Here is a 27,045-nt window from a genome sequence, read left to right as displayed (position 1 = left end):
TTTGCCTCAAGTGTACTTGTTAAGACTTGGGAATGAAAGAACAATCTAGGAGCTGAGAGGAAGCAAGCCCTGGCTTCAGGAGCTTTTTTTCAAAATAGCTGTTTTACATTCTGGGGGTGCTTTTTCTCCTCTGGCGTTTGAATACGTGCTCTTGAGGGATATGCTTACCTTTTTACAAGTAGTGAGATACTGTTTCTCTCACAGCATTCTGTCAAAGGAAAAAGATAATATATCCTTTGATAGAATAGAATCAATTTACATTATGCCATGGGCAGTATAATGTGCCTTTTTTTTTTTTTAAGTCTTTAAGTTTCTCTGTTTATCTTTACTGCAGTTACTAGCATACAAGATAGAGACATATATGTTGGAAGTTGTCTGTTTTTCTATGGTAATGATGTCTTCCTAATTCTATAACTATTGAGGTATATTGATTTACATTCATTTTCTGGGTATTCCTGGGGCCTTAGTTTATACACATCGACTCAGCTGTTAGAGAAGAAAAAAGCTTGAGTTTTTAAAAATCAAAAGGTTATGCTTAACCTTTTCATTTTTAACATACTATTGAGCCCCTTCTGTGTTCTAGGGACTGTGACGTCTCTGCTGGAATGATACTTGTGTTTGTTATTAAACCAATATTTGGTTCTGGTATGAATGAGTAGGCCACTGCAGAATAAAATTTTGTTTTTAACAAATTTTTCTGAGGTGTGTGTTTCTGGCCAATTTAATTGTATTTTAATGTTTTCATTGATTTCTACAATATAGCATTCTCATTTTTATTGAAATTTAACTTAAAATACAATTGTTAGATATTTTATAATAGTGCCTACTATATTGAGGTTCTTTAGAAAATAAGGTTCTCTAATTTTTCTGTACATCTTGAACAGTCTTTTTTTTTTTTTAAAGAAACAAGGCTGTCATTTTGGCCATTTGAGAAAGATACCTAAAAAATGTTTTGTTTTGCTTGTCCTTATTAAACAGTACATACTATAATTTAGGATTCTTCTGGTTATTAGTACTCAGTATTATCAATATCAGTTATTGTAAACTGAAGGCGTTAAGTCTGAAGTTTTTTTAACATCTCTTTCTCTTTGTGTAAAAGACTCCACACCATCCTTTTCAAGTACTTCTGTCTACTTTTCAGTTTTCCTCTCTTCTTGTCCCTGTTAGATTGCAGCATGTCATCTCGTGTTAACATGTTAGCCTCTAAAACCCTTTTCTCTGAACTTACTGCTTCTGTAAGTCTACTGTAGCTTAAAAATAACTCAGCCTATTTTAATTTTGCCCATGATAAGAGGAAAAGGATTCTGAGTGAGGGCCTGAGTTACGGTCATGACATTTATACTCAGATGTCAAATAGGGCTTCAAACTTAGTATGTCCAAAATTAAACTTCAGCCTCTCACCACTTCCTCTCCCCACCCCACTTCTGCATAGTTGCTGTCATCTCAGTTGGTGCCACTGTCAGCCCACCATTGCTTACCATTAACCTGAGAGTTACCCTGGACTTAGGCTTCCTGTCACCCCTTTATCCAATCTGTTAGGAAGTCTCCTGTCTCCTTTCAGAATATATCCTGAATCTTGTCATTTTTCACCACTTCTGCCTGGTCCAAGCCACCATCACCCCTCACCTGGAACCCACAAGAACCTCCCTGCTGATAGTGTTTCCACTCTTGCCTCTGTTACCATCTCTTCTCATCACAGCTTCCAGTGTGGTCCTTAGAGAGCATAAAATATCACAGCCCAATACCCTCCAGGGGTTCTCTTTTTCACTCAAAAGCCAAATGATCTGCAGGGTGCCTTATGAATGCCTCCTGCATGATCTGCAGGGTGCCTTATGAATGCATCCTGCTTCCCCCTTATTCTAGCTTCCTCACCTCCTACTTTCCCCTCTTGCTCACTCCCTTCCCGCCACACTGGCCTCCTGGTTCTTCCTCAGACAGGCCAGGCACACCCTTGTTAAGAGACCCTTCACACTGGCTGGTCCTGGAGTGCTGCTTCTCGAGATGTCTGTCTGGCCTACCAACCCTGACCCAAAGCCTCCTTCAGATCTTAGTTCAAATGAGGCCAATCCAAACCATCCTGTTTTAAGCTGCATTTCTGATTATTCCACTTACCCTGCTATTTTTTCCTACATTTATTATGTGACACATTATAACTTACTTATGTTTATTTAATGTTTCCCCCATTAGAATGTAAGCTCCATGAAGGAAAGAATTTTTAAACCTTTTTGTTTAATGATGTATCCTTGGTGTCTAAAATAGTACCTGACACATTGTGAGGGGTTAATCAGAAATATTTGCTGAATGAATGAATTAACTGTAATCTGTAGACTCGATGAATTTGTTCATTACTGATTGGGAGCCTTTTTCTCTTAACTTATTATTCTTATCCTGGATATTTGAGTTTGCTTGTAAATGGCATGAAATATATAAGAAGATACTGTATGTAGGCTTTCATGTATGATAATAAGTTCAATATAAACCTTATAATTTTTTAAAGAATTCTTTGCAGTTCCTTTAATAATTTAATATTTTTAAATGTAGAATCTATAGCTTTAAGTAACCTATTTTTTATTGAGAGTTGAAATTTTAATATAAGCATATTTGTCAGTATTTTGTTAAATAGAAAAATATTCTTAATTTGACTTATTTTTGTAAATTACCTGTAGACACACTCTGTGCAGTCCTAGAAAGAGACACTCTTAGTATTAGAGAATGTCGACTTTTTGGAGCTGTTGTACGATGGGCAGAAGCAGAATGTCAAAGACAACAATTGCCTATGACCTTTGGAAACAAGCAGAAAGTCCTGGGGAAAGCACTGTCCTTGATCCGCTTCCCACTGATGACCATTGAGGAGTTTGCGGCAGGTAAGACTATAACCTGTCCAAAATCTACTTGAAACTGTTGCAGTGGGCAGTCAGTCTCCCTGTGCAAGGGAGAAAAACAAGCTATTTATGTATGTACATTTGTGTGTGTAATTTCCTCCAGTTCTCCTGATAGCCCTTGAAGATAATATTGTAGGTTATATACATACTTACATTTTTAAAATTATATATTTTGTATCTTTTAAAAATACTATAGATACATAGAAGTTATATGGTATCTTACAGGTTTAAGAATGGAACCTGGGGGAAAAAAAAAAAGAATGGAACCTGGGAGGGGTTAAACACCTTACCCAGAGTTACAATGATAGATCTTTCTGACTCTTAGAGTTGATGCTGCTTAGTTCTATTACCAGTTCTTATTTCCCCTATCAACACTGAGTATATTCTGCTTCTTAGTCATGGCAAGATTGGTTTAAAAGAAAAAAATCTCGTAATTGTTTACCGTTACACTTCTTTATGTTTATTGGACATTTGTATTTTTTTCTTAACATTCATGACTTTTATTCTATTGAGGTATTCACGTTTTTCTTATTATGTTCCAGTATTCTCCCGTTGTTTTTGCTGGTTGGAATCACTTGTTTTTTTCTTTCTGTAAATTGTTTTTAACATCTACATAGTAAAGTGGATAAATACTGTGAACACACCTATGTAACCACACATACCACTTTATAGTACATTATCATTTCCCTCCAGTCTCCATCATGCATGTCTCTCCTAGCCTTTTGTCTCCCTCCCAAAGGTGACTACTTTGTGGCTTCTATAAATGAGTTTTGTCTGTTTTTAAACTTACTATAAAGGAAGCCATGCATTCAGCATGTATTCTTTTGTGTGTGGCTTCTTTCTCTTGACACTATGTCTGTTAGATTCATCTACGTGGCTGTGTATGGCACAACCACACACTTTTTCATTGCTGCATAATCTGTATGGATGAACCATGATTTATTTATCCACTTTACTGTTGGACATTTGTGTTGTTTCTATATGGGACCATTGAGAACATTCTTATACCTGTGGCTTGGTGTCTATATGTGAACATTTCTATTGAGTATGAGCAGTACAGTTGCAAAGTTGCAGAGTGTACATATGTTAGCATTGGTAGGTCCTACCAAACAGTGGCTCAAAGTAGTTGTAAGAGTTCACAGTCAAATACCAAACTTAGTCAAGAGTTCATTCCAGTTGCCTCATATCCTCTCCATTATATGTATATAATCTGACAGAAGACTTGTATCCAGAATATGTTAGACACATATATAATGTGTGTATAAACAGCTAATATCCCCCAGTCTGTGAATTGTCTTTTCATTATCTTAATGCTGTCTTTTTATAAATAGAAGATCTTAATTTTAATGAATTAATTTATCAATCTATTTGTTTAAGGTGAAGACTTTTTATGTCTTCCTTAAGAAATTTTACCTGCCTCAAGGTGATAAAAGATATTCTCTTAGATTTTCTTCTAGAAAGTTTATTGTTTTACATTTAACTTTTCAGTCTGTAATCCAGTTGGGTTTTTGTGTTTTGTGGTTTTTTTTCCACACGTGTATGGTGTAAGGTTAGGGGTCAAGATACATTTTTCCCCGTGTGACTGTGTATTAAAAACTACCCTTGCCCCCATGCCCAGCAGCGCTAAAGTGAAAGTAGTAGTCGCTCAGTCAAGTCTGGCTCTTTGCAACCCCATGGACTGTAGCCCTCCAGGTTCCTCTGTCCATGGAATTTTCCAGGCAAGAATACTGGAGTGGGTTGCCATTTCCTCCTCCAGGGGATCTTCCTGACCCAGGGATCAAACCTACGTCTCCCACATTGCAGGCTGATTCTTTGTCATCTGAGCCAACAACGATGATAGTGAAAGTGAAACTTGCTCAGTGTATGACTCTTTATGACCCCGTGGAATAATTCTCCAGGCCAGAGTACTGGACTTTCCCTTCTCCAGGGGATCTTTCCAACCCAGAGATCGAACCCAGGTCTCCTGCATTGCAGGTGGATTCTTTACCAGCTGAGCCACAAGGGAAGCCCAAGAATACTGGAGTGGGTAACCTATCCCTTCTCCAGTGGATATTCCCGACCCAGGAATCAATCTGGGATCTCCTGCATTGCAGGCGGATTCTCACCACCCAAGCTACAGCAGTGCTAACCTTTGTAAATCAACTCACTGTATATGAATGAGTCTGTTTCTATAATGTTTATTCCACTCTGCTGTTGTATTGTTTATACTTGAACCAAATCTGTGGAGTTTTCATTTCTGTAGTTTTAAAGTGAATCTTGAAATCTGATAGTGAAAATCCTCTAGCTTTGTTCTTCTGGATTGTCTTCGCTATTCTTGGTCTTAAGTATTTTCATATAAATGTTTTAAGCAGCTTGTTAGTTTCCACCCAAAAAAAGTCATGGGTTTCTGATTGGAATTACATAGAATCCATTGATTGGTGTGGGGATAATTGATATTTTTATGATACTCTTGTTTTCTAATCCATAAACTTTAAGTCTTTAAAAATTTCTCTTGGTAGTATTAATATTTTGAGTTTTCTGGTAGCAGTCTTGCATATATTTTGGTAGGCTTATTCTGTACATATTTGACTTGCTAAATGTTATTACAGTGATTGGTTTTTTAATTTTCATGTCATAATTAATTGTTTGCCAATAGAAATGCAGTTGGTTTTCCTGTATTGACTTTGTATCTAGGGACCTTGCTAAATCCACAAATTCTAATAATTCATTTGTGGTTCATTGTACATACTCTACATGTACACTTATGTGATCTGCAAACAAAGATAATTCTGTCTCTTTCCTTCTAATCCTTAAACATTTCTTTTTCTTGCCTTCGTGTATGACTTATAAGTTTGAGCATGCTAAGAGGTATGAATAAGTGAATATCTTGTATTATTTCATCTTAGGCAGAAAGTTTTCAGTATTTCCCAACAGAGGAATTTATGCTTGCTGTAAAAGTTTTTTTAGATAGCCTTTATTGGATTAAGAAAGTTTCCTTCTATTACTGCTCTGCTAAGAGTTCGACTGTGTGGATCACAATAAACTGTGGAAAATTCTGAAAGAGATGGGAATACCAGACCACCTGACCTGCCTCTTGAGAAACCTGTATGCAGGTCAGGAAGCAACAGTTAGAAGTGGACATGGAACAACAGACTGGTTCCAAATAGGAAAAGGAGTACATCAAGGCTGTATATTGTCACCCTGTTTATTTAACTTATATGCAGAGTACATCATGAAAAACACTGGGCTGAAAGAAGCACAAGCTGGAATCAAGATTGCCGGGATAAATATCAATAACCTCAGATATGCAGATGACACCACCCTTATGGCAAAAAGTGAAGAACTAAAGAGCCTCTTGATGAAAGTGAAAGAGAAGAGTGAAAAAGTTGGCCTAAAACTCAACATTCAGAAAACTAAGATCATGGCATCTGGTCCCATCACTTAAATGGGAAATAATGGGGAGACAGTGGAAACAGTGTCAGATTTTATTTTTTGGGGCTTCAAAATCACTGCAGATGGTGACTGCAGCCTTGAAATTAAAAGATGCTTACTCCTTGGAAGGGAAGTTATGACCAACCTAGATAGCATATTAAAAAACAGAGACATTACTTTGCCAATAAAGATCTGTCTGGTCAAGACTATGGTTTTTCCATTGGTCATGTATGGATATGAGAGTTTGACTGTGAGGAAAGCCAAAAAATTGATGCTTTTGAACTGTGGTGTTGGAAAGACTCTTGAGAGTCCCTTGGACTGCAAGGATATCTAACCAGTCCATCCTAAAGGAGATCAGTCCTGGGTGTTCATTGGAAGGACTGATGCTGAAGCTGAAACTCCAATACTTTGGCCACCTCATGCGAAGAGTTGACTCATTGGAAAAGACCCTGATGCCGGGAGGGATTGGGGGCAGGAGGAGAAGGGGACGACAGAGGATGAGATGGATGGCATCACCGACTTGATGGGCATGAGTTTGAGTAAACTCCGGGAGTTTGTGATGGACAGGGAGGCCTGGTGTGCTGCGATTCATGGGGTCGCAGAACTGAACTGAAGAGTTTTATCGTGAATTTTATCAAATGTTTCTCCTCTGTTGAGATAGTGATGCAGTTTTCACCTTTAATTTCCTTAATATGCATTGTTTGATTTTCCAAGTTAAACCTTTGGATTCCTTACATAAACCAGACTTGGTTGTCATGCATTATTCTTTTTATATATTACTAGATCCTCTTTACCAAATTTAAAAAATATTTTTAGGACTGCTTCATGAGAGAAATTAGTCTATAATTTTCCTTTATTGTAATGAAATTATCAGATTTTTGATTATCAAGTTTATCCTGGACTTAGAATAACTTAGGATAAACAAAACTTAGGAATATTTCTTTCTTTTTTCAGTATTCAAAAGTTTATATAAAATTGGTGCTGTTTTTCCTTAAATGTTTAGAGGAACTCATCAGTGAAGTTATCTGGATCTAGTGTTTTCTTTGTGGAAGTATTTTAATTAGAGATTCAATCTCTTGAATAGAGTAGGACTTTTCAGGTTTCCTCTTTTTTTAACAGTTTCATCTAGACCTTTAATTTATTATTATTATTATTTTTAGTTCTACCAGTTTATTGCTACCAATCCATCTCCCTCCACCCTCGTGCACACATGCTCAGTCATGTAACCCCATGGACTGTAGCCCTCCAGGCTCCTCTGTCCATGGACTTTTCCAGGCAAGAATACTGGAGTGGGTTGCCATTTCCTTCTCCATAGACCTTTAATTTATTAATGTGAATTTAATAATATCCTTTTATTATCTGTGAAATCTAAATTATATCCCCTATTTCGTTTCTGATACTGATTTATTGTGCCTTTAATGAGCCTTGCCTAGGAGTTTATCCACTTTGTTAATTTTTTCTAAGAACTGATTTCTGGCTTTATTAATTTTCTTTATTGTATATATGTTCTCCATTTCACTGATTTCTGCTTTTTTCTTTATTATTTCCTTTAATTTTAATTTGCTGGGGATTATTTACTTAGTCATTATGACGTTTTGAGATATACTCAAAACAGTGACTTTCAGCTTTATTCTTTTCATGTCTAGTTTTCTGTCTAAACATCCATTTCCCCCCCAGAAATTTTGATATGTTATATTTTCATTGCCATTCAATACAAATTATTTTCTAATTTTCTTGGTAATTTTTTTCTTGCTCCAAGGGCTATAAATACATAGCATAATTTTCAAATATTTGGGCATTTTTCTTCCCAACATTAAGACAGAAATTTCCGTTTAACTGTTTTATCTCTTAGCAGCTCCTTTCTCCTTGGTTTCTTGGTGTCTCTTTTTTTCTTGCTTGTGCGTAGCTTAGGAATTGACTAATACTTCAAGGAGAAATGATGCACAAGATGTTGATCTTGTTTGTCTATTAAGTATTCTCTTTCAGATCATTGTCTGGCTGCCTTGGTGGTTTTTTGTCTCTTCAGTTGAGTGAGGACTACCACAGTTTCTAGATTGCCCATTTCTGTGTGACATTAAAACTCTATGAAGCAGATCAGCAAATATTCCAAGGAGAATGTGATGACAAATATAGGGCTTAATCTCCCTTCTGAAACACTGTCTCAGTTGTTCATTGTTAATGTGAAATAACTGTTTTACGTACTGTTTCATCTATAGTTCTCCAGGCAAGAACACTGGAGTGGGTAGCCATTCCCTTCTCCAGGGGATCTTCCCAACCCAGGGATTAAACCTGGGTCTCCTGCATTGCAGTCAGATTCTTTACCATCTGAGCCACCAGGGAAGCCCATAGTTGTTCTCAGACGTAGGCTATTCCATCCCGCAGACTTCTTAATATTTTTATATAGTCAGATAACATTTCTTCTTTTGCTGTTGTGCATGCTGTTTTCTGTTGTGCGTATTATTCTGTATTATATTTTTCAAAAATGTTTTGGGGAGAATTCCCTGTATATTCTCTATCTTGCTATTGTGTGTTTAACACTTTTTTTTTCCTTCTAGAGATTAGGAAATAATAAATTGTGCATTTAATTTTTCCCCTTCAATTTTCTTAATTCTCCATTTGATAATAAAACAGTATTTATTGGCCTTCCCTATTTCAGATATGAATGTTAGTGTGGTGTTTCATCCTTTCACCCTTTCCAGACTACTTTAGGTAGATTGTACACCCACACAACATGCTACAAAAATACAACTCTCTTAGACTTAACTATAGGTTGTATTGGTTTTAGTGCTCATCCCGAGTGTATTCCTGATTACTTTCTTTAGATAGGTATATGGTATGTATCTGAGAGTGTTTTTCATGATCTGAAGACTTCTATTTTCAACTAAGGAAATTTTATTATACCTTGGAGATAATGTGGGTTAGATTTCAGACCACCGCAATAAATTGAATATCACAATAGAGTGAGTCACACAAATTGTTTGGTTTCCCAGTGCCTATAAAAGTTATATTTACACTGTATTGTTGTCTATTAAGTGTGCAGTAGTATTATCTCTTAAAGAACAAAGTGCATAGCTACATTTAAAAAGACTGTTGCTAAAGAACACTAGCTATCATCTGAGCCTTTAGCAAGTCATAATTTTTTTGCTGGTGGAGCGTCTTGCCTTGATCTTAATGGATGTTTACTAATCAGGGTGGTGGTTGCTGAAGATTAAGGTGGCCTTGGCAGTTTCTTAAAATAAGACAACAGTGAAATCTGCCACATTGATTCCTTTCACAAATTGTTTCCTTTCACAAACGATTTCTCTGTACTAGGCAATGCTGTTGGATAGCATTTTACCCACAGTAGAACTTCTTTCAAAATTGGAGACAACCCTCACACACTCTGCCATTGCTTTATCAACCACATTTATGTAATACTGTAAATCCTTTGTTGTCACGTCAGCAGTGTTCACAGCATCTTCACCAGGAGGAGATTCCGTCTCAAGAAACCTCTTTTCTCATCTGTAGAAGCAACTCCTTATCTGTCAAGTTTTACCATGAAAGTGCAGCAGTTTAGTCACATTTTCAGGTTCCACTTCTAATTCTAGTTTTCTTCCTGTTTCTACCACATCTGCAGTTACTTTCTCCACTGAAGTCTTTGAACCTCTCAATGTTATGCATGAGGGTTGCAATTTACTTCCTCCAAACTTCGTTTGGTTTTGATATTTTGACGTCTTCCCATGAGTCATAAATGTTCTTAGTGGCATTTAAAATGGTAACTCCTTTCCAGATTTTCAGTTTACTTTGCCCAGATGCATCAGAGGAATCACTGTCTGTAGCTTTACAAAATGTACTTTTTAAATAATAAGGGTTGAAACTCTCACACTCTTTGATCCAAATTTAGCATAATTCTTAAGGACCCTAGGATTTTCAGAATGGTGAATGAGCCTTGACTTCAGCTGAATGTCACCAGCTGTATTAATCCCTAGCAAGAGAGTCAACCTGTCCTTTGAAGCCAGGCATTGACTTCTCCTCTCTTAGCTGTCAGAGTCCTAGATGACATCTTCCAGTGGAAGGCTGTTTGTCTACATTGAAAATATGTTGTTTTGTGTAGTCACCTTCATTAATTATCTTAATTAGATCTTTTAAATAACTCATTTCATCTTCTGTATCAGCTACTTCACCATGCCCTTTTATGTCAGGAGGCGACTTCTTTCCTTACACCTCCTGAACTAACCTCTGCTGGCTTCAGATGTTTCTTCTGCAGCCTCCTTACTCCTCTCAGCCTTTCAGAATTGAAGAGAGTTAGGCCTTGCTCTGGATTAGACTCTGGCTTAAGGGACTGTTGTGACTGGTTTGATCTTCTTTCCAAACCACTCAGACTTCCTCCACATCAGCTTTAAGGCTGTATCGCCTTCTTATTTATGTGTTCATTGGAGAAGCACTTAATTTTCTTCAAGAATTTTTCCTTTGCATCCACAGCTTGGCTAATGTTTGGTGCTGGAGATCTAGCTTTTGACATGCCTTCCTCATTTGCTTAATCATTTCTAGTTTTTGATTTAAAGGAAACATGTGTGACTGTTGCTTTTTCTTGAAACACTTAGGAGGACACTGTTATTGTTAATTGTTATTGTTAATTGGCCTTATTTCATTATTGTTGTATCTCAGGAGGAGATGGGAATGGCTGATCAATGGAGCAGTCAGAACACACACATTTATCCATCAAGTTCACAGTCTTATGGGTGTGGTTCAAAGCTATTATAGTAGGAACATCAAAGGTAACTGATCACAGATCATCATAACAAATATAATGAAAAAGTTTGAACTGTTGTAAGAATTACCAAAATGTGTCACAGAGGCACAAAGTGAACAAATGCTGTTGGAAAAATGACGGCAATAGACTTGTTTGGTGCCACAAACCTTTATTTTGTGGAAAAAAAATAAAAATGTACCTGCGAAACATAATAAAGCGAGATGTGCCAGTACCTTGAATTATTGCATCATCCTATTTTTGTTAGTTCTTAGGAATGCTAGTTCCTATATGTTGATCTCTGCTTTTTGTCATCCATTTTAATGACCTTTAACATTTTAATTCTTTTGTCTTACCTCTTGTTATTCTCAGAGTTACATGAGTTTTCACCTCCATCTCTCTTCTGATCTTACGCAGTTCCAGTTCTATTCTTTTTTTCCCCTCTAACATGCATGTTTTAAGTTTGTAATTGTATTTTTTCTCCTTTATAGTCTATCCAGACTATTCTCTATCCAGAGAGTCCAAATGAACCATAAGGCCAGGTCCAGCAGGTTGATTATTTTGTGTGTGATATTTTAAAATTTTTTATTAAAAATTAGTGTATTTTGTGTTAAAATCTGATTTATAGCTTCCTAAACCAAATTTTTAGTGTATTGCAATTTCTTATTTAAATTGTTTTTCCAGACTTGGAAGAGATCTCCTGGCATCTTTTATGAGGAATAGCATTTATTCCTGGGTAAATTTAAGCAGTTTGGAGTTTTCTCAGAAGCAGTAAGTGAGAGAAGTATAGCATGTGATATGCTGCTTTCACAACTCTTCCAAGTCTTAACTTCTGCCCTCTGCTAATTTCAAAATCCCACAGTGAAAGAGCACTGTGCCATTTATTTCCACCTGTTCATATTCCGTTATTTGATTATAGCCTTAGACAGGTGAGGAATGGAAAGGTCAAGATAACTCTTGTCTACCACTGTAAGCATTTCTTAACTTTTCCTTTCTGATAAACAGAATCTTGAGAGAGGGTGAATGGATAGCAACGTCCAGAGATCTTTCTCTGATCTCACGGTTTCACCTAAGCTTTGATTTATCATTGATTTGCACACTTATATATTAGGTTAACCGCAGATAAATTTAGTAAAAGTTTTAAATATATGCTAAAATTACATATTATAATATGTAATTACAAAGTGATATATTGAGCAAGTTCCGGGAGTTGGTGATGGACAGGGAACCTTGGCATGCTGCAGTCCATGGGGCCGCAGAGAGTCAGGCACGACTGAGCAACTGAACATATGCTAAGATTTTTTTTACCTCCTTGTTACTTTACATCTTTCCCATTTGAATGTACCTTATTGTGTGGAATATTACACAGTTAGGAATTGTAGTGAAGTTAGTTTTATTGAGGTTTATGCTTTTATTTCTACAGGTCCTGCTCAGTCTGGAATTCTGTCAGATCGGGAGGTAGTCAATCTCTTTCTTCATTTCACTGTCAATCCTAAACCCCGTGTTGAATACATTGATCGACCGAGATGCTGCCTCAGAGGAAAGGAGTGTTGTATCAATAGATTCCAGCAAGTAGAGAGCCGGTGGGGCTACAGTGGCACGAGTGACCGGATCAGGTATTTGCCATATTGGAGTCTCAGGAGTGGGCAGGGCAGTGGTTAGCCTTTGACTCTCTTGTTCATATCCTGGGAGGTGATTAACCAATTTTATTTTATACTTTGTTTAATACATGTCTAACTTGATACAGCAATAAGGGAGGCTTACTGGTCTCCATACTGAATTATGAGTGAGGGAATCTTTTAGGAAAACAAAGTAAGGAAGGATTGAATGGGGCTGTGAGTTTTGTAAGGATTGTCATGGTGGGGAGCTGAAGTCTAGACCTTAATTGATCAGACACTGTTTTAACAGTCTTGGGGCTACAGTTTAATACATTGAGCATTAACTCGGTTTAGTTTAAGTTTTTTCTGCATAGATGTTACATGGAATATATCTCAGTATACATTTATAACAATTTCAAATGGGAAAAAAATTTTTAATCTTAAAAGATGTATGCATATAATCCTTTTGGAATTTATATTTGCCCTACTGTGTTTCTTAGGCTAAATGTGAAAATAGGATATGTATCTGTTTTCATAAAACATACCTTTTGGATTTTCACTTATTAAATGTTAATAGCACTTTGGTGTAAAACTAGAAACTAACAGCAAGTTTGTTTAAAACTAGAACTCCGAGGGGCAGAGGACTCCTATAATATTGGGTTAAAATAGAAATAAAAATGCATTTGTGGCCTATTTAGTAGTAATTCACACAATGAGAATACTATATATGAAAACTTAGGGGATGAGGCCAAAGCATCACAGAGATAATTAGTAATAATTAACTACTTTTACTAAATAGAGTAGAAATAAATGATTTAACCATTTCATCCATGAAGCTAGAAAATGAATAGCAAAAAACCATATGAAAAGAGAAATAGATAAACATAGAAATTAATGAATTAAAAATAGTAGAATTGCTAAATCCATAAGCTGGTTCCTGAAAAGACCAATAAAGTAAACCTCTAGCAAAGGTAATAAAGAAACTACATCTACAAATAATGGAATATAATCATATACTGAGGACGTTTTTATTTTAATTCTGGGTTTACTCTGTGCTAATAAATTGAACATCTTCATGGAATGGATCATTTTATAGGCAAATATAAATAATCAAAATTGCCTGAAGAAGAAAGCCTGACTAGACCAGTTACCATGGAAGAAATTAAAAGTTACCAAAGAACTGTCCCTTCACAAGGTGGTTTTGACAGGTGAGTTTGATCAGACCTTCAGGGAACAAATTGTTTCCTTGAACATTGACAGAAGAAAATACTTCTTGGTTAATTATTGAAGGAAGCCTAACCCTTATACAGGAATCTAACAAGCTCAGTGATATAGAAAAGACATCCTACCTAAAATAGCTTATTGAATCTAGCAGTACCTCACAAGGATAATACTATAGAAGCAAGTAGATGTAAATCAGAAATAGGTGTGCATCAACTATACTCCAGTTTTAAAAAAAAGATAAATCAGAGTTGGAAAAATACCTCCAGTGGAGATAAATATGCAAGATCCAAGTTCTGACATCTTAAGTTTGGTTCTGCAGCTGTAAAGTTAGAGAAATTGAAGTGTTTATAACATGAAAGGCACACATATTGCTCAGGAGAAGGGTGGCCATTCCAGATAGAGAGACTTAAGAGAAGTTCATCCTGTGGTTTCTTAGAAAGAGGACACTGAGCCATGCATTGAACATCTTTTAAAGTAACATCCATCCAACAGTGAGTTCTGTAGGACTGTTCCTAATAAAGTTCATCAACGGAAAAGGAGTGCAAAGAAACCATAAAAGGGAAAGTTTGTTTGGAGATTGAAAGAATGGCTCAATACTAGGAAATGTGTTACTTTAACTCACCATGGTAGCAGATCAAAGAAAAATAAACAGTGTATTTGGATAGATGTCAAAAACTTTTGAAAAAATTTCACCCTCAATCCAGGTATAACCATTAATAGGCTAGGTCTAGAGGAATACTTATTTTAACACAATAGACTATTGAACCCTCAAAATAGGGGTGCCTGGTAACCTTGCTGTTTTCAGCAGTATTCTTTTAACACTGATTGATGTAGGCATAAAGGATAAAGAAATACAGTAATTAGCACAGCATTGTAAATCAAGTATACTTCAATATAAATAAATAAATATTGGAAAGGAAGAGTCTTTTTCATTTTTTGCAGATAACATCTGTTAGTAGTTCTGTACTCCATCAGATCTAGTTCTCCCTCTTTTATAATAAATATTTTGTATTCCCCCTTTAGTAACCTGAAATGAAATTTATAATGTGTTTCTTTTTCTTTTTTTCTTCTAAGAGTAACTTTTTCTTGTATATTTAGTTTTAGCTTTTTCTCTAGTTGCATCGAGCTGGAGCTACTCTCTGGTTGCAGTGCCTGGGCTTACTGCAGTGGCTTCTCTTGTTGCAGAGCACAGGCTCAGTAGTTGTGGTGCTCGGTAGTTGTTAGTTGCTCTGCACATGTGAAATCCTCCTGGATCAGGGATTGAACGCGTTTCCCCTGCAGATTCTTTATCACTGAGCCACCAGGGAAGCCTGTGTTCCTTTTTTTTTTTAAGTGGTATAATGGCTTAGTTGTAATGTAAAGGAAAATAAATATAACTGCTAGTAAAATAAAATACATGTAGGTGCTTAGGCAGCAACAAAAGACAAGAAGCAATCAGACATAGTACCTGTGCACACCAGCACACAGACAGCTGCAGGTGCAGAGAACAGGATGTGGAGTGCTGCTGCCAATTATGTCATTTTCTTTAAAGGTTTTCAAGCAAAACACATTACAGTTCATCCTATTTTTCCATATTTGAGAACTCATCTACTCACTAGGATTTATTTGTAACCCCCAAATCAACAACAGTAGTGTGTTCTCAGTCATTCCCAGGAAAGATTTGAATCATTCTTAGACTTTAAGATTATACTCCACGTAAGTCGGGTATGTGTGTTGTTGTTTCGTCGTGAAGTCATGTCTGACTCTTTTGCGACCCCATGGACTGTGGCCCTCCATGCTTCTTTGTCCATGGGATTTCCCAGACAAGAATACTGGAGTGGGTTACCATTTCCTTCTCCAGAGGGTTTTCTCAACCAGGGATTGAACCCTCATTTCCTGCATTGGCAGGAGCCTCCAGGGAAGCCCGGGGTGTGTATACATATTCCCCCAAGAGCGGTGGTTTAGTGTTTGCTGATTCTGTGTTTGTAAAAACTATAAAATATAACTACCACAAACAGAATTGACCAGAATTCTGCTTCCTTGATTTGAATTGTAATTATAAAAGTCAGTGAATATTAAAACTGCCGTAAAAATCTTTGGTCTATAAATAAGTTTTAATTAAATTCAAGGCTCATAGTTAAAAATAGGTTTTTTATCTGCATGAATTCTGACCAGACACTTGAACTGATTGGGGTTCTTTGTTTTTGGAGCCTGTCCCAAGCATTGCAGTAAACCTGGTGGCCCTGGCTGCTTGCTAGTAGTGCTTCATAATCCTCATGAAAATAGAGCATATCTCCTTGGGGTAGAAAGCCTTTTGAGAACAAGTAGTCAACCCAGACAGCTTCAGGATCAGTAAAAATCTGTTAGAACCAATAAAAAAGAATACTGATCAGTTACAAAATGTATATGCAAAAGCCAGTGATGTTCTCATGTCATTAAAATTCCATTACGGAGATGGATGGTGCTGGTGGTTAGCAGCAGTGTGAATGTGCTTAATACCACTGAACTAGGGACTTTAAAATACTTAAGATTGTACATTTTGTTATATATTTTGCCACGATAAAAATTTTTAGGGAGTTCCCTGGCAGTCCAGTGGTTAGAACTTAGCACTTTCACTGCAGAGGCCCAGGTTCGGTCCCTGGTCGGGGAAACTAAGATCCTGCCAGCCACACAGCACAGCCAGAAAAAAAAAAAAATTTAATGTTTGAATTTTCATTTATAATAGTAAAAATAGACCCACCTGCAATAGTAACAAATAACAAAGTAGCAGAATTAAATCCTATAGGAAATGTGCAGTGTGGTATACCACCTAAAGAACTGAAGAACTTTGACTGAAATAAGACAGTGTCTTTCCAAACTAACCTCTGTGTTATACAGTTCCTTATAAAGGTCACATGTTTTTGGTAGGGAGGGGTGGGTTGGCAAAACTATTCCAAAATCAGTCTGCAAAAATAAATATTTCTTTTAAGAGAGTGGTATTAATAAAATATGAAAAATATTTTAAAGCTATTATGATAGTATATATACAGAGTTCAGAAACCAATCTAATGTAAATGAACATTCAGAATGTGAGGCAAGAATTAACCACTAGGAAAATAAAGTTCAGTCTTTTCTGATGCCATCTTCCAGCATTTGCATAAATTAGAATTTTAACATTAAAAAAATGAAACTGAGAAAGTGTTGGAACAGAGTGTTATAATATTATAAGGATGAGATGAGCCTTTCTAAACTTTGCATAGATTGTAATTGGACTACAAATAAGTCAAAATGTTTAAGTCCAAAACCACCATAAAATTGAAAGATAAATGACAAATGAAACTTTCTGAAATGGATATTATTGACAAAGCATGAGCTTTCAAATCCACATGAAAAAGACACTCCTCAGCCGAGAAAAATGGGGAAAGAACATAAGTGAGATTTTCATTAAAAGAGAAAATCCAGTAGATAGTATGCATATAAGCAAATGTGCTAACTCGTTAATAGTGGTGGTGGTGGTGGTTTAGTCACTAAGTCGTATCCAACTGTTGCAACACCATGGACTGTAGCCTACCAGGTTCCTTTGTCCATGGAATTCTCTAGGCATGAGTACTAGAGTGGGTAGCCATTTCCTTCTCCAGGGGATCTTCCCGATCCAGGTATCGAACCCAGGTCTCCTGCATTGCAGACAGATTGTCTACTGACTGAGCTAAGAGGGAAGTCCAAGCTCATTAATAATCAAATATAAATAGAATTTGTCAGTTAGTTTCTCAACAGTAAAAAGATGATACTTGTTGAGAGTGAGATAGCAGTGATTTTCATTCCTTGTTGGGTGTAAAGTTTTATAATCTGCCCAGAAAGCAATTTGATAAAGTTCATCTGATGCCTAAAGAATATACCTTTTATTTTCCCCAGAAAATCTCCTTACAGCAGTTTATTCTAGGAAATAGTCAAGGCACTGTGAAATGATTTAGCTATAAGACTGTTCATCATGGCATTGTTATCTAACAACAAAAATTGCAAACAACCTAGATTATCTAAAATACAGGAATTAGTTAAATATAATGAATCAGTAATAATATTTTACCTTTTTATATGAAGTTATAAAAATATATACTGACATGGTTTTTAAAATAGCACATGTATATCCACATAAAAAAGTCTTATTTTTCTGCTCTTTAAAAATAGAAATTAAAAAAATTAAAAAAAAATAGAAGCAAAAGTCTGAAAGGGAAATGCACCAAATTAAAAATGAAGTTATCTCTAGATAGTATGTTTAGAGATGCTTTCAATTTTTCCTCTTATTTGTTTAGCTGCATTTTCTAACTTTTTAAAATAGTATATTGCTTTTTTATAATAAAAACTGTATTATAAATTTTAAAAATTTTAAGGAGAGTCTCATACTGGGAGTTTTAGCGTGATGTTTAAGAGCGTGACCTTTTGATTCATGCAGCCCTGGGGTTGTGTCCCAGCTCAGGTATGCAATTTTGATCCAGGCAAGTTGATTTCTGTAAACCTCAGTTTCTTCAACTATAAAAACTGAGGATGATAGAAATAATACTGTTACTTAGTTTATAGAACTACTGTGACTAAAGGAAATAATTCATGTAAAGAACTGGGCTCAGTGCCTAACACAGGAAGGTCTCCTGAAGTGGTAACGGTGTGGGAGTAGTAATAGTAAACTTAAACTTGTGACTTCAGTTCTTGGAGCATGAAATGTTGAGGATAACGCCTTTATGTTAGAGATTGTTTCTTATTGTACAATCATTTGTGCCATTTGTGCTTGATGCTAGTTTTCATACTTTTGTAAATAGAGTGAGGTGGGTCTGTTTCTTAACTGTAGTGACCAGACTGGACCTGCTTGTTGTTCTAGCGTGGAATCCCATTCTGATCCACCTGTGTAACTCGGGTCCTCTGCGCAAATCCTCCACCACCTATGCTGTTACAGCAGCCTGCTTCCTTCACAATTTTAGCACAATTTGTAATTAGTGATTTAACTCTTTGTTTACTTATCTATAATCAGTGTCCTCCACATAAGTGCAGTAGGGCCAGAGACCGTCTTGTTGACCATTATTTCCTCAGGGCCAGGTGCAGTGCCTCCGTCTAATAGGCCCTCAGTAAGCAGTCATCCAGCCGAGGAATTGTCAAAGTTTGGGATGCTGCTGGTTGACACATCTGTGTTCATGAAGGAGATGTGCAGGCAGATGTGGACTAAAATTACCAAAACAGAAGTGGGCATGTAGGCTGAAATGCTTGACTCAAAGGTGTATAGTACAGGCAACAGATTCTAGTTAAGTTCCCATTAAGTTACTCTAGCTAGAGGTTTTTCGTAAGCAGAAGACATTTCTAAGGATGTTTAATTTTTAATAGTTTTCTTTATTATGAGTAAAGTTAGATGTGCTGAGTAATACTTTAAAAATATATAAGTCTTTAGAACATGAATGCTTATTGAATTTTGTATGTTACTTGATATTTGGCCTCATTCCCTCAGGTTCACAGTTAACAGAAGAATCTCTATAGTTGGATTTGGTTTATATGGCTCTATTCATGGTCCCACGGATTATCAAGTGAATATACAGGTATACTTTTTTCACCTACTCTATGCCATCTGAAATATATAACAAGTGTAATTTTGCAGTAAGGTATTGTTTGATGAAATCCAAGTTTCAGGATAATTATCAAAGGCATCAGAAAGCCTACTAGTAGCATTTTAAGCCTAGAGGGTTCCTTTTTACAATTGATCTAAAATGTGTGGTTTCAGAAAATTGGGGTCCTGGGGCTCTTAAAAGAAGCATTCACTATAAGGAGCTCTCCTTTGTCCAGGAACTCCTTCTGTTAGCCCTTCCTATCTGCAAACACCCACCTGCTTTCTTCGTGATACTTGAACTCTAGGGCATGAAACTGCCTAATTCCCTATAACTCGGGTGACGTCTCTGATCTCTGATGGTCTGACTGTGCCCTGCCCCATTCTTAGGTCTGTTCCACCTTAGTTTTTTCAGATAAGGCATGATCACTCACCCTTGGAAGAAAGTGAAGCTCCTCTCTCCTTCCCTCTCAGTCTACCAATGTTCTCCACACTTTCCATTGCATACCCTAGTTAATAAAATTATTTTTGAAACACATCCACATTGTACTTTTATCTACTATACACATATACCCATGCAGTACTATACTAATTTTATACATAAATAAAAACACAAAACAAAGGGAAAAAGGAAGTAAACAATATTTCAGACTTCCATCAACAGAAAAAACTGCCCTCTCCAAAATGTTATTAATATTCTATTTTTAATAGTGAAAACATGAGTGAACTTTGTGATCAAAATGCATCATTAGTCTTCAGGACCACACAACAATTCAAAGACCTTGTCTGATGACACCCAGAAGAGATACTTCACTTCCTCCCAAAGACTCACAAAGTAGCTCAGTCGTGTCCAACTCTTTGTGAACCTATGGACTATACAGTCCATGGAATTCTCCAGGCCAGAATACTGGAATGGGTAGCCTTTCTCTTCTCCAGGGGATCTTCCCAACCCAGGGATCAAACCCAGGTCGCCCACATTGCAGATGGTTTCTTTACCAGCTGGGCCACAGGGGAAGCCCAAGAATACTGGAGTGGATGCCTATCCCTTCTCCAGTGGATCTTCCCAACCCAGGAATCGATCTGGGGTCTCCTGCATTGCAGGCAGATTCTTCACCAACTAAGCTACCAGGGAAGCCCCCTCACAAAGACACCTCATTCCAAATGGAAGAATTGCTTTATTGGCTGGGCTAATGAAATCATGCTCATTTTTAAATCCTGTCCACTAAAATCTAGTAAAATTCAGCTATAAATTTATATCATTCATATCAATTCGTTCTTATAAATCAGAAAGTTACAGTTTTAATATTTTTAACAGGTTCAAAAGCCACTGAAATTTGTTTATCTGAAAGATTTTAAAGGTTAGAAAATGAAAAATCACAGAGGACCTCTGAGCAGTATAAAGATTTTCATGATCACTCCTGGTTTTACTGTGTTGAGATCCTATCTAATAGGATCCGTAAACCCACTTAGGCAGGCTCTGTAATCTGCAGGCCTGGGAGAGCGAGGGCCCCACGATCATTCTCTATGGTTGAAGAGCCCTCTCATCCTTCAGTATCCCTCATGTGTTACGTGAGACTCCAGAGCCCTGTTTACAAACTGAGGGAGGGCATCAAGGTTATAGGTGTACTTAGCTGATAAAATAGAAAATGAATAGAAATAGAACTTCTCTTTATGTTCTTCCACTGAGTGACTGGTCTTATGCACCCTCTAGATACATTACCAGATAGATCTCTCTGGGTTTGAATTTCAACTCTGCTATCTCCACGGTGTAACTGTGGGCAGATAATGTTGACCCCTGTAAGCCTCAATTTCCTTGTTTACTTTGATAGGCATAGTACCTCCATTATAATGTTCTGAGGACCAGTTGAGACAGTGCCTGTAAAGTGTTTGAAACAGTCTGTTGCTGTCATTGTTGCTCTAGTTTTGTAATTTGATTCTCACAATAGCCTTAGGAAGAAGGCAAACAAATTTTTTCCCAATTTAAAAGATAAAACTGAGATTCAGAGAAATGAAGTGGCTTGCTCTAGGTTACATTGCCACAACCAAATCTTGTGTCTCCACTGCTTTCTTCCCGGGTGCCGGCATGTCTTTTGTTTCTTTTTAATTTTTTACTGAACTGTGATACAGTGTGGTCCCTCCATATCCTCGAGGGGTTAGTTCTAGGACCCCATGTGGTTACCAGAATCCATAGGTACTCAAGCTCCTTATATAAAATGGTGTCATACAGTCAGCCCTCCATGTCCACAGGGGCCAATTGTATATACAGAAAAGTACACTTAGTTGTAAGTGTATGACTCCATTTTCATACACTGTAGACTCACTTGTGTAACCAGGAGCCTGATGAAGGAACAGTGCATTACAGCACCCCAGACATCCCACATGATCTTTTCTGGTCTCTCTCCCCCCCGAGATGGCCACTGTCCCAATCTTCCACTGCATGTACTGGTTCAGCCTGTGTTCCTATTACTCTTTTTATCTGAAGTATGTAAAAAGATGGCTTTGTGAGCCTTGGCTTCTGCATAAACTGCCTTTGCATGAAGACTTTTCTCTTACAACCTGGACCTCTGACTTGAGCTTTTTAAACTCTTCTGTGGAGCCTCTCCACTTCCTGACAAAATCAATGTTTCCTGTCCTCCACTTCATCTCAAGCACAACTCTCCTACTGCAGCTGCTATTCTGAATTGTCCCTGTTTACTTGTTTTCTCGTGACTAGAAGCTCCTTGAGGGTGTCTCAGTGCCTGGCACAGATTATGGGACAGACAGAATTATCATATTTTAAATATCCACATAGGATGTTACAGGAATTTCCCAGCAACAAGACAAAGGCTAGCAAGGAGTAAAGGCTTACTTCCTTCAGGTTTCTAAAATCCACACATTCTTTAACACCAGTTCCCAAGCCATGTGTCCTTTTTAGCACTTCTCTTCTACAGCCAAGGCCCAGTCATCTGACATCCTCCCATCCTCTTTGTGGTGAATGGGTTTTCTGACAGCGTGTTTCAAGCCATCTTTGGTGGTTAGAGATGGCAGAGAAAAGTGACAACAGAAAGTAGAAGCCTGCTGTGCTGTACCTAAGGGCTTCATATTCTTTTCTAGGAAACTTTGTTTCAGTTGATGTAACTTAAATTTAACTTTTCTTTTAAAAATTACAGATCATTGAATGTGAAAAAAAACAAACACTGGGACAAAACGATACTGGATTCAGTTGTGACGGAACTGCTAACACATTCAGGGTCATGTTCAAAGAACCCATAGAAATCCTGCCCAACTTGTGCTACATGGCATGCGCAACACTCAAAGTAAGAGTCTTCCCAAATGTTCCACCTGGTGAGCTGTGGGGCCCGGGGTTTCCTCCTGCATGTTACAGAGCATGTGTTTCAGTAGCAGCTGAGAATCACTCACAATACATCATTGGTGGAAGCAGGGAAGGCAGGAAGCTGGGAGCTAAATTGCACCATGGCTTTGAGAAAAGCAGTGCCTCTCAGCACAGCTCTGCTTGGGAAGAAATGGTTAGTTCTTTACAAGTATCTAGCAGCCATTTGTTTGAGCGGGAGATTGCAAGTTTGATAGAAGATAAAACAGTTTTCTTTTTTAAACCATTTCACTGTTCTCTTAATACCCGAGCTCTGCGTCCAGTATTTTTACTCATTAATTAGCTTGTAGCAGAAACTACAGTTTTCAGTAAATGACTTGGCATAAATTTTTATACAAGAGCTATAAAGAAATAAAGTAGATCGTTAATCTAATTGAAATGCCACATCCAGTTGAGCTTATTAAATGAAAATTACTAATGAACCATTTGCTCTCATTTAGGGTCCAGATTCCCACTATGGCACAAAAGGACTGAAGAAAGTGGTGCATGAAACACCTACTGCTAGCAAGACTGTCTTTTTCTTTTTTAGTTCTCCTGGCAATAATAATGGCACTTCAATAGAAGATGGGCAAATACCAGAAATAATATTTTACACATAATTCAGCTTTATAACATCCAGCTGAACAGTACCTAATTCAGCGTTATAATACACCTCGGCTAAACAGTACCATGCAGTCTAGTCTCAACAGCAGAAAGAACTGGTCACAAAAAAGAGTTTGAGTGTTATGAATATTTATAACTGTAAGTTGAGAGACATTTTGATTTCTTAGGTAAATAAATGTTGACTTAAATCTCTGCATGATTTAATGGGTGATTTCCATTTTCTTGTAACCTTAAGGGAAAAAAGAATAGGTTTAATTGTTTAAAAAAAAAAACAGCTATTTCAGCTTTATCTTGTATGATTTCTTAGATCAGCTGACTCATGTTATTTCAGCAGTTTTATAATTGAAAGATTCTTGTTTTATGTAGCTTGTTTGTGTTTTTTGTTTGTTTCTGTTTGAACTGTTTTGAAGGTTACATAAGAAGAGGTAGGTCAGTATTTCCACAGAATTCCTACTAACTCAATTTTCAGAAAATGAAGAAAGCTGACTTCATCCTTGGCGTTTTGAAATATCTGGTTGTTAGCATTTGGCATATTGCTAGAAATAGGCTTAACAAATGCCTCAGAAAATTTTGAGTGCATTTATAGAAAAAATATTTCATAATAGTCTAGTAATATATAGTACAGTTTTAAATGATAAATTGAATTTGTACAAATTCACAGTAATCTGTTATGAACAGAGGATCTAAAGGTGTACTTTAAGACTGGATTCTTTATCACTTAATCTTTATCACTTAAAGTATGTATAAACTATACCCATCTCTCTGAATGAGGCATGCTGTTGAGAATTCCCAAAATTGAAATGATGATGGTGATGGTGGTGGTTCCTGGCTAAACAGACATCATCAGTTCAACATTTGGTGAATTTACACAGGAAGTTATGGAATCTTACACACGAAGAAATGAAATGAAATACTAATATCTCTAACAACTGCTTTAATATCCAACAGAATCACACCTGCTGGAAAATATACTTTCTGAACACCTACACAGTTCTGTCCAAGAAATAAGATTTAATATTTATGACCTCATTGTCACAAGTGCAGCTGCCTTAGGAGGGGACGGGAAGTATATTGGCAGGATGATATTTATACACTTTTATAAAGCAAAATTTTTCTATAAATAACTTTCTTTTTCTTTCCCTTGAAAATGATTATCTCATTAAAAATGTATGTATAATTAAGCTCTAACAAATAGTTGTGGAAGATGTGCAGAAATCACAATTCTTTTTAGTATCAACTTAAAAAGAGTTTTTTCTAAATGGTAATTAGGATAAAAAAATTTCCATCCAAAGCAGTATTTCACTTGATATTTTCATGAAGATAGGGAGGTGTGTTGGCAGCAGAGGTCTCTTAAAATGGCTTGAGGAAAAGGGAGAATTTTCCCTGTCTGGTGATATGACCTTAAGGCTGTAAACCTCCGTGAACTGGAATAACTCTGAAATAAGTCTGCTAAACTGAAGACCACACTGGTGAACTGGTCTGGTAAACCAGAAAGCACTTCAGTTTTGCTGGAAAATACAACTGCAGAAAATACTTCTGCCTTAAAAAGTACAGTATGCCAGAGGTAAGTTAATGTTTTTTGATGCTTGAGGTATTTCAGTTGCTTCAAGTGTGTTACACTGAATGATAATAACTGAAAGTAGTCACAGAAGGGACAAGAAATGGAACAGTTTACTGATATGGGACATCCCCTGGAATTAAAAAAAATAAATATCTATTATCCTTTTATTTTTTGTTACTTGTCTTTTTTTTCTAAAAGTGTTTGCTGCACTGTTGTGTCTGACTCTTTGTGACCCCATGGACTGTGGCCCACCAAGCTCCTCTGTCCAGGAGGTTCTCCAGGCAAGAATACTGGAATGGGTTGCCAAAGACACTATTTTGAATAAAAATTTTAGTTAATTGAGGTTTAATGTTATTTTTGTTTGTGTGTGTGTGTGTGTGTTTTCAGTTGCTCAGTAGTATCTGACTCCTTGCACACCCATAGACTGTAGCCCACCAGGCTCCTGTGTCCACAGGATTGTCCAGGCAAGAATACCGGAGTGGGTTGTCTGCTCCTCCTCCCCACCCCAGCCTGATCAGCTTATCACAGAACAGGCCAAATTTGAGACTTTTCCCTTGTCCTTGATAATAGGTTGGAGTGAGGGGACAGAGCACAAACGCTGTGGACGTTTAAATTTTTTTAAACACTGGTGGCAAAGAATTTCTGCCCAAAGGGAAAAAGAACAGGAGAGAGTCAACCAGGCTTTCAGAATAAACAAATCTGGATTTAACAAGAGAAACTTTTTTTTTTCCCCAGCATGTCTGTGGACTGCCGTCTCTATTTGATGACCATTTGGAGATCATTTCAAGTCCATTCCATAATTGTTTTCTTGCTAAGCTTCCTTTATGCAGAAAAATGATAATAAAGATGCTTTCAAAAGTCCCCAGGGAAATTAATTTGTTTACAGGATTGTGTATCATACGGTTAAACCAACAAGGAGGAACAGAGGCTTTCTCTATGCTGCGCTGAAACCACTGGTCACAGGCAGTGAGGTCACAGGCAGGCGATACTCACGGCCCCAGTGAGCTCAACAGGTGCTCTGTTTTTTGTTTTTATTTTTGTTTTCTTCACCGTTTTTAAAATTAATTTTTATTGGAGCACAGTTGCTTTACAGGGTTGGGCTAGTTTCTGTTGTACAACAAAACGAATCACCTATACTTATACATATGTGAAAGTATTAGTGGCTCATTCGTGTCCGACTCCGTGACCCCATGGACGTCCGGCTCCTTCATTCATGTGATTCTCCAGGCAAGAATACTCAAGTGGGTTGCCATTCCCTTCTCCAGGGAATCTTCCCAATCCAGGGATCGAACCCCAGTCTCCCGAATTGCAGGCACACTCTACTATCTGAGCCACAAGGGAAGCCCAAAAGGAGTACGTCAAGGCTGCATATTGTCACCCTGCTTATTTCACTCATATGCAGAGTACATCATGAGAAACGCTGGGCCGGAGGAAGCACAAGCTGGAGTCAAGATTGCCGGAAGAAATATCAATAACCTCAGATATGCAGATGACACCACCCTTATGGCAGAGAGTGAAGATGAACTAAAAAAAGCCTCTTGGAAGTGAAAGAGGAGCGTGAAAAGTTGGCTTAAAGCTTAACATTCAGAAAACTAAGATCATGGCAACTGGTCCCATCACTTCATGGGAAATAGATGGGGAGACAGTGGAAACAGTGTCAGACTTTATTTTTGGGGGGCTTCAAAATCACTGCAGATGGTGATTGCAGCCATGAAATTAAAAGACGCTTACTCCTTGGAAGGAAAGTTATGACCAAACTATATAGCATATTAAAAAAAGACATTACTTTGCCAATAAAGGTCCGTCTGGTCAAGACTATGGTTTTTCCAGTGGTCATGTATGGATGTGAGAGTTGGACTGTGAAGAAAGCTGAGCACCGAAAAATTGATGCTTTTGAACTATGGTGTTGGAGAAAACTCTTGAGAGTCCCTTGGACTGCAAGGAGATCCAACCAGTCCAGCCTAAAGGAGATCAGTCCTGAATATATATTGGAAGGACTGATGCTGAAGCTGAAACTCCAATACTTTGGCCACCTCATGCAAAGAGTTGACTCATTGGAAAAGACCCTGATGCTGGGAGGGATTGGGGAAAGGAGAAGGGGATGACAGAGGATGAGATGGCTGGATGG

General features: G+C 37.3%; 1 protein-coding gene across 1 annotated transcript in view; it reads left to right on the top strand.

The window, feature by feature from the left end:
• The window catches only part of BTBD1 (BTB domain containing 1), a 46,467-nt gene extending 21,383 nt beyond the window's left edge, over window positions 1-25,084 (top strand). The window contains exons 4-8 of the mRNA XM_020877532.2: window positions 2,667-2,864; window positions 12,446-12,638; window positions 19,291-19,378; window positions 22,533-22,679; window positions 23,194-25,084. Coding sequence (XP_020733191.2) covers window positions 2,667-2,864; window positions 12,446-12,638; window positions 19,291-19,378; window positions 22,533-22,679; window positions 23,194-23,352 — 785 coding nt within the window. The 3' untranslated portion in view covers window positions 23,353-25,084. The remainder of the gene's footprint in view (window positions 1-2,666; window positions 2,865-12,445; window positions 12,639-19,290; window positions 19,379-22,532; window positions 22,680-23,193) is intronic.
• The last annotated feature ends 1,961 nt before the right edge of the window (window positions 25,085-27,045 follow it).

This window comes from Odocoileus virginianus, chromosome 16 (assembly GCF_023699985.2).
Source record: "Odocoileus virginianus isolate 20LAN1187 ecotype Illinois chromosome 16, Ovbor_1.2, whole genome shotgun sequence".
NCBI classification, from domain to species: Eukaryota; Metazoa; Chordata; class Mammalia; order Artiodactyla; family Cervidae; genus Odocoileus; species Odocoileus virginianus.
Note: the sequence above shows the minus strand (reverse complement) of the source record. Positions and strands in the feature narration are given on the sequence as shown.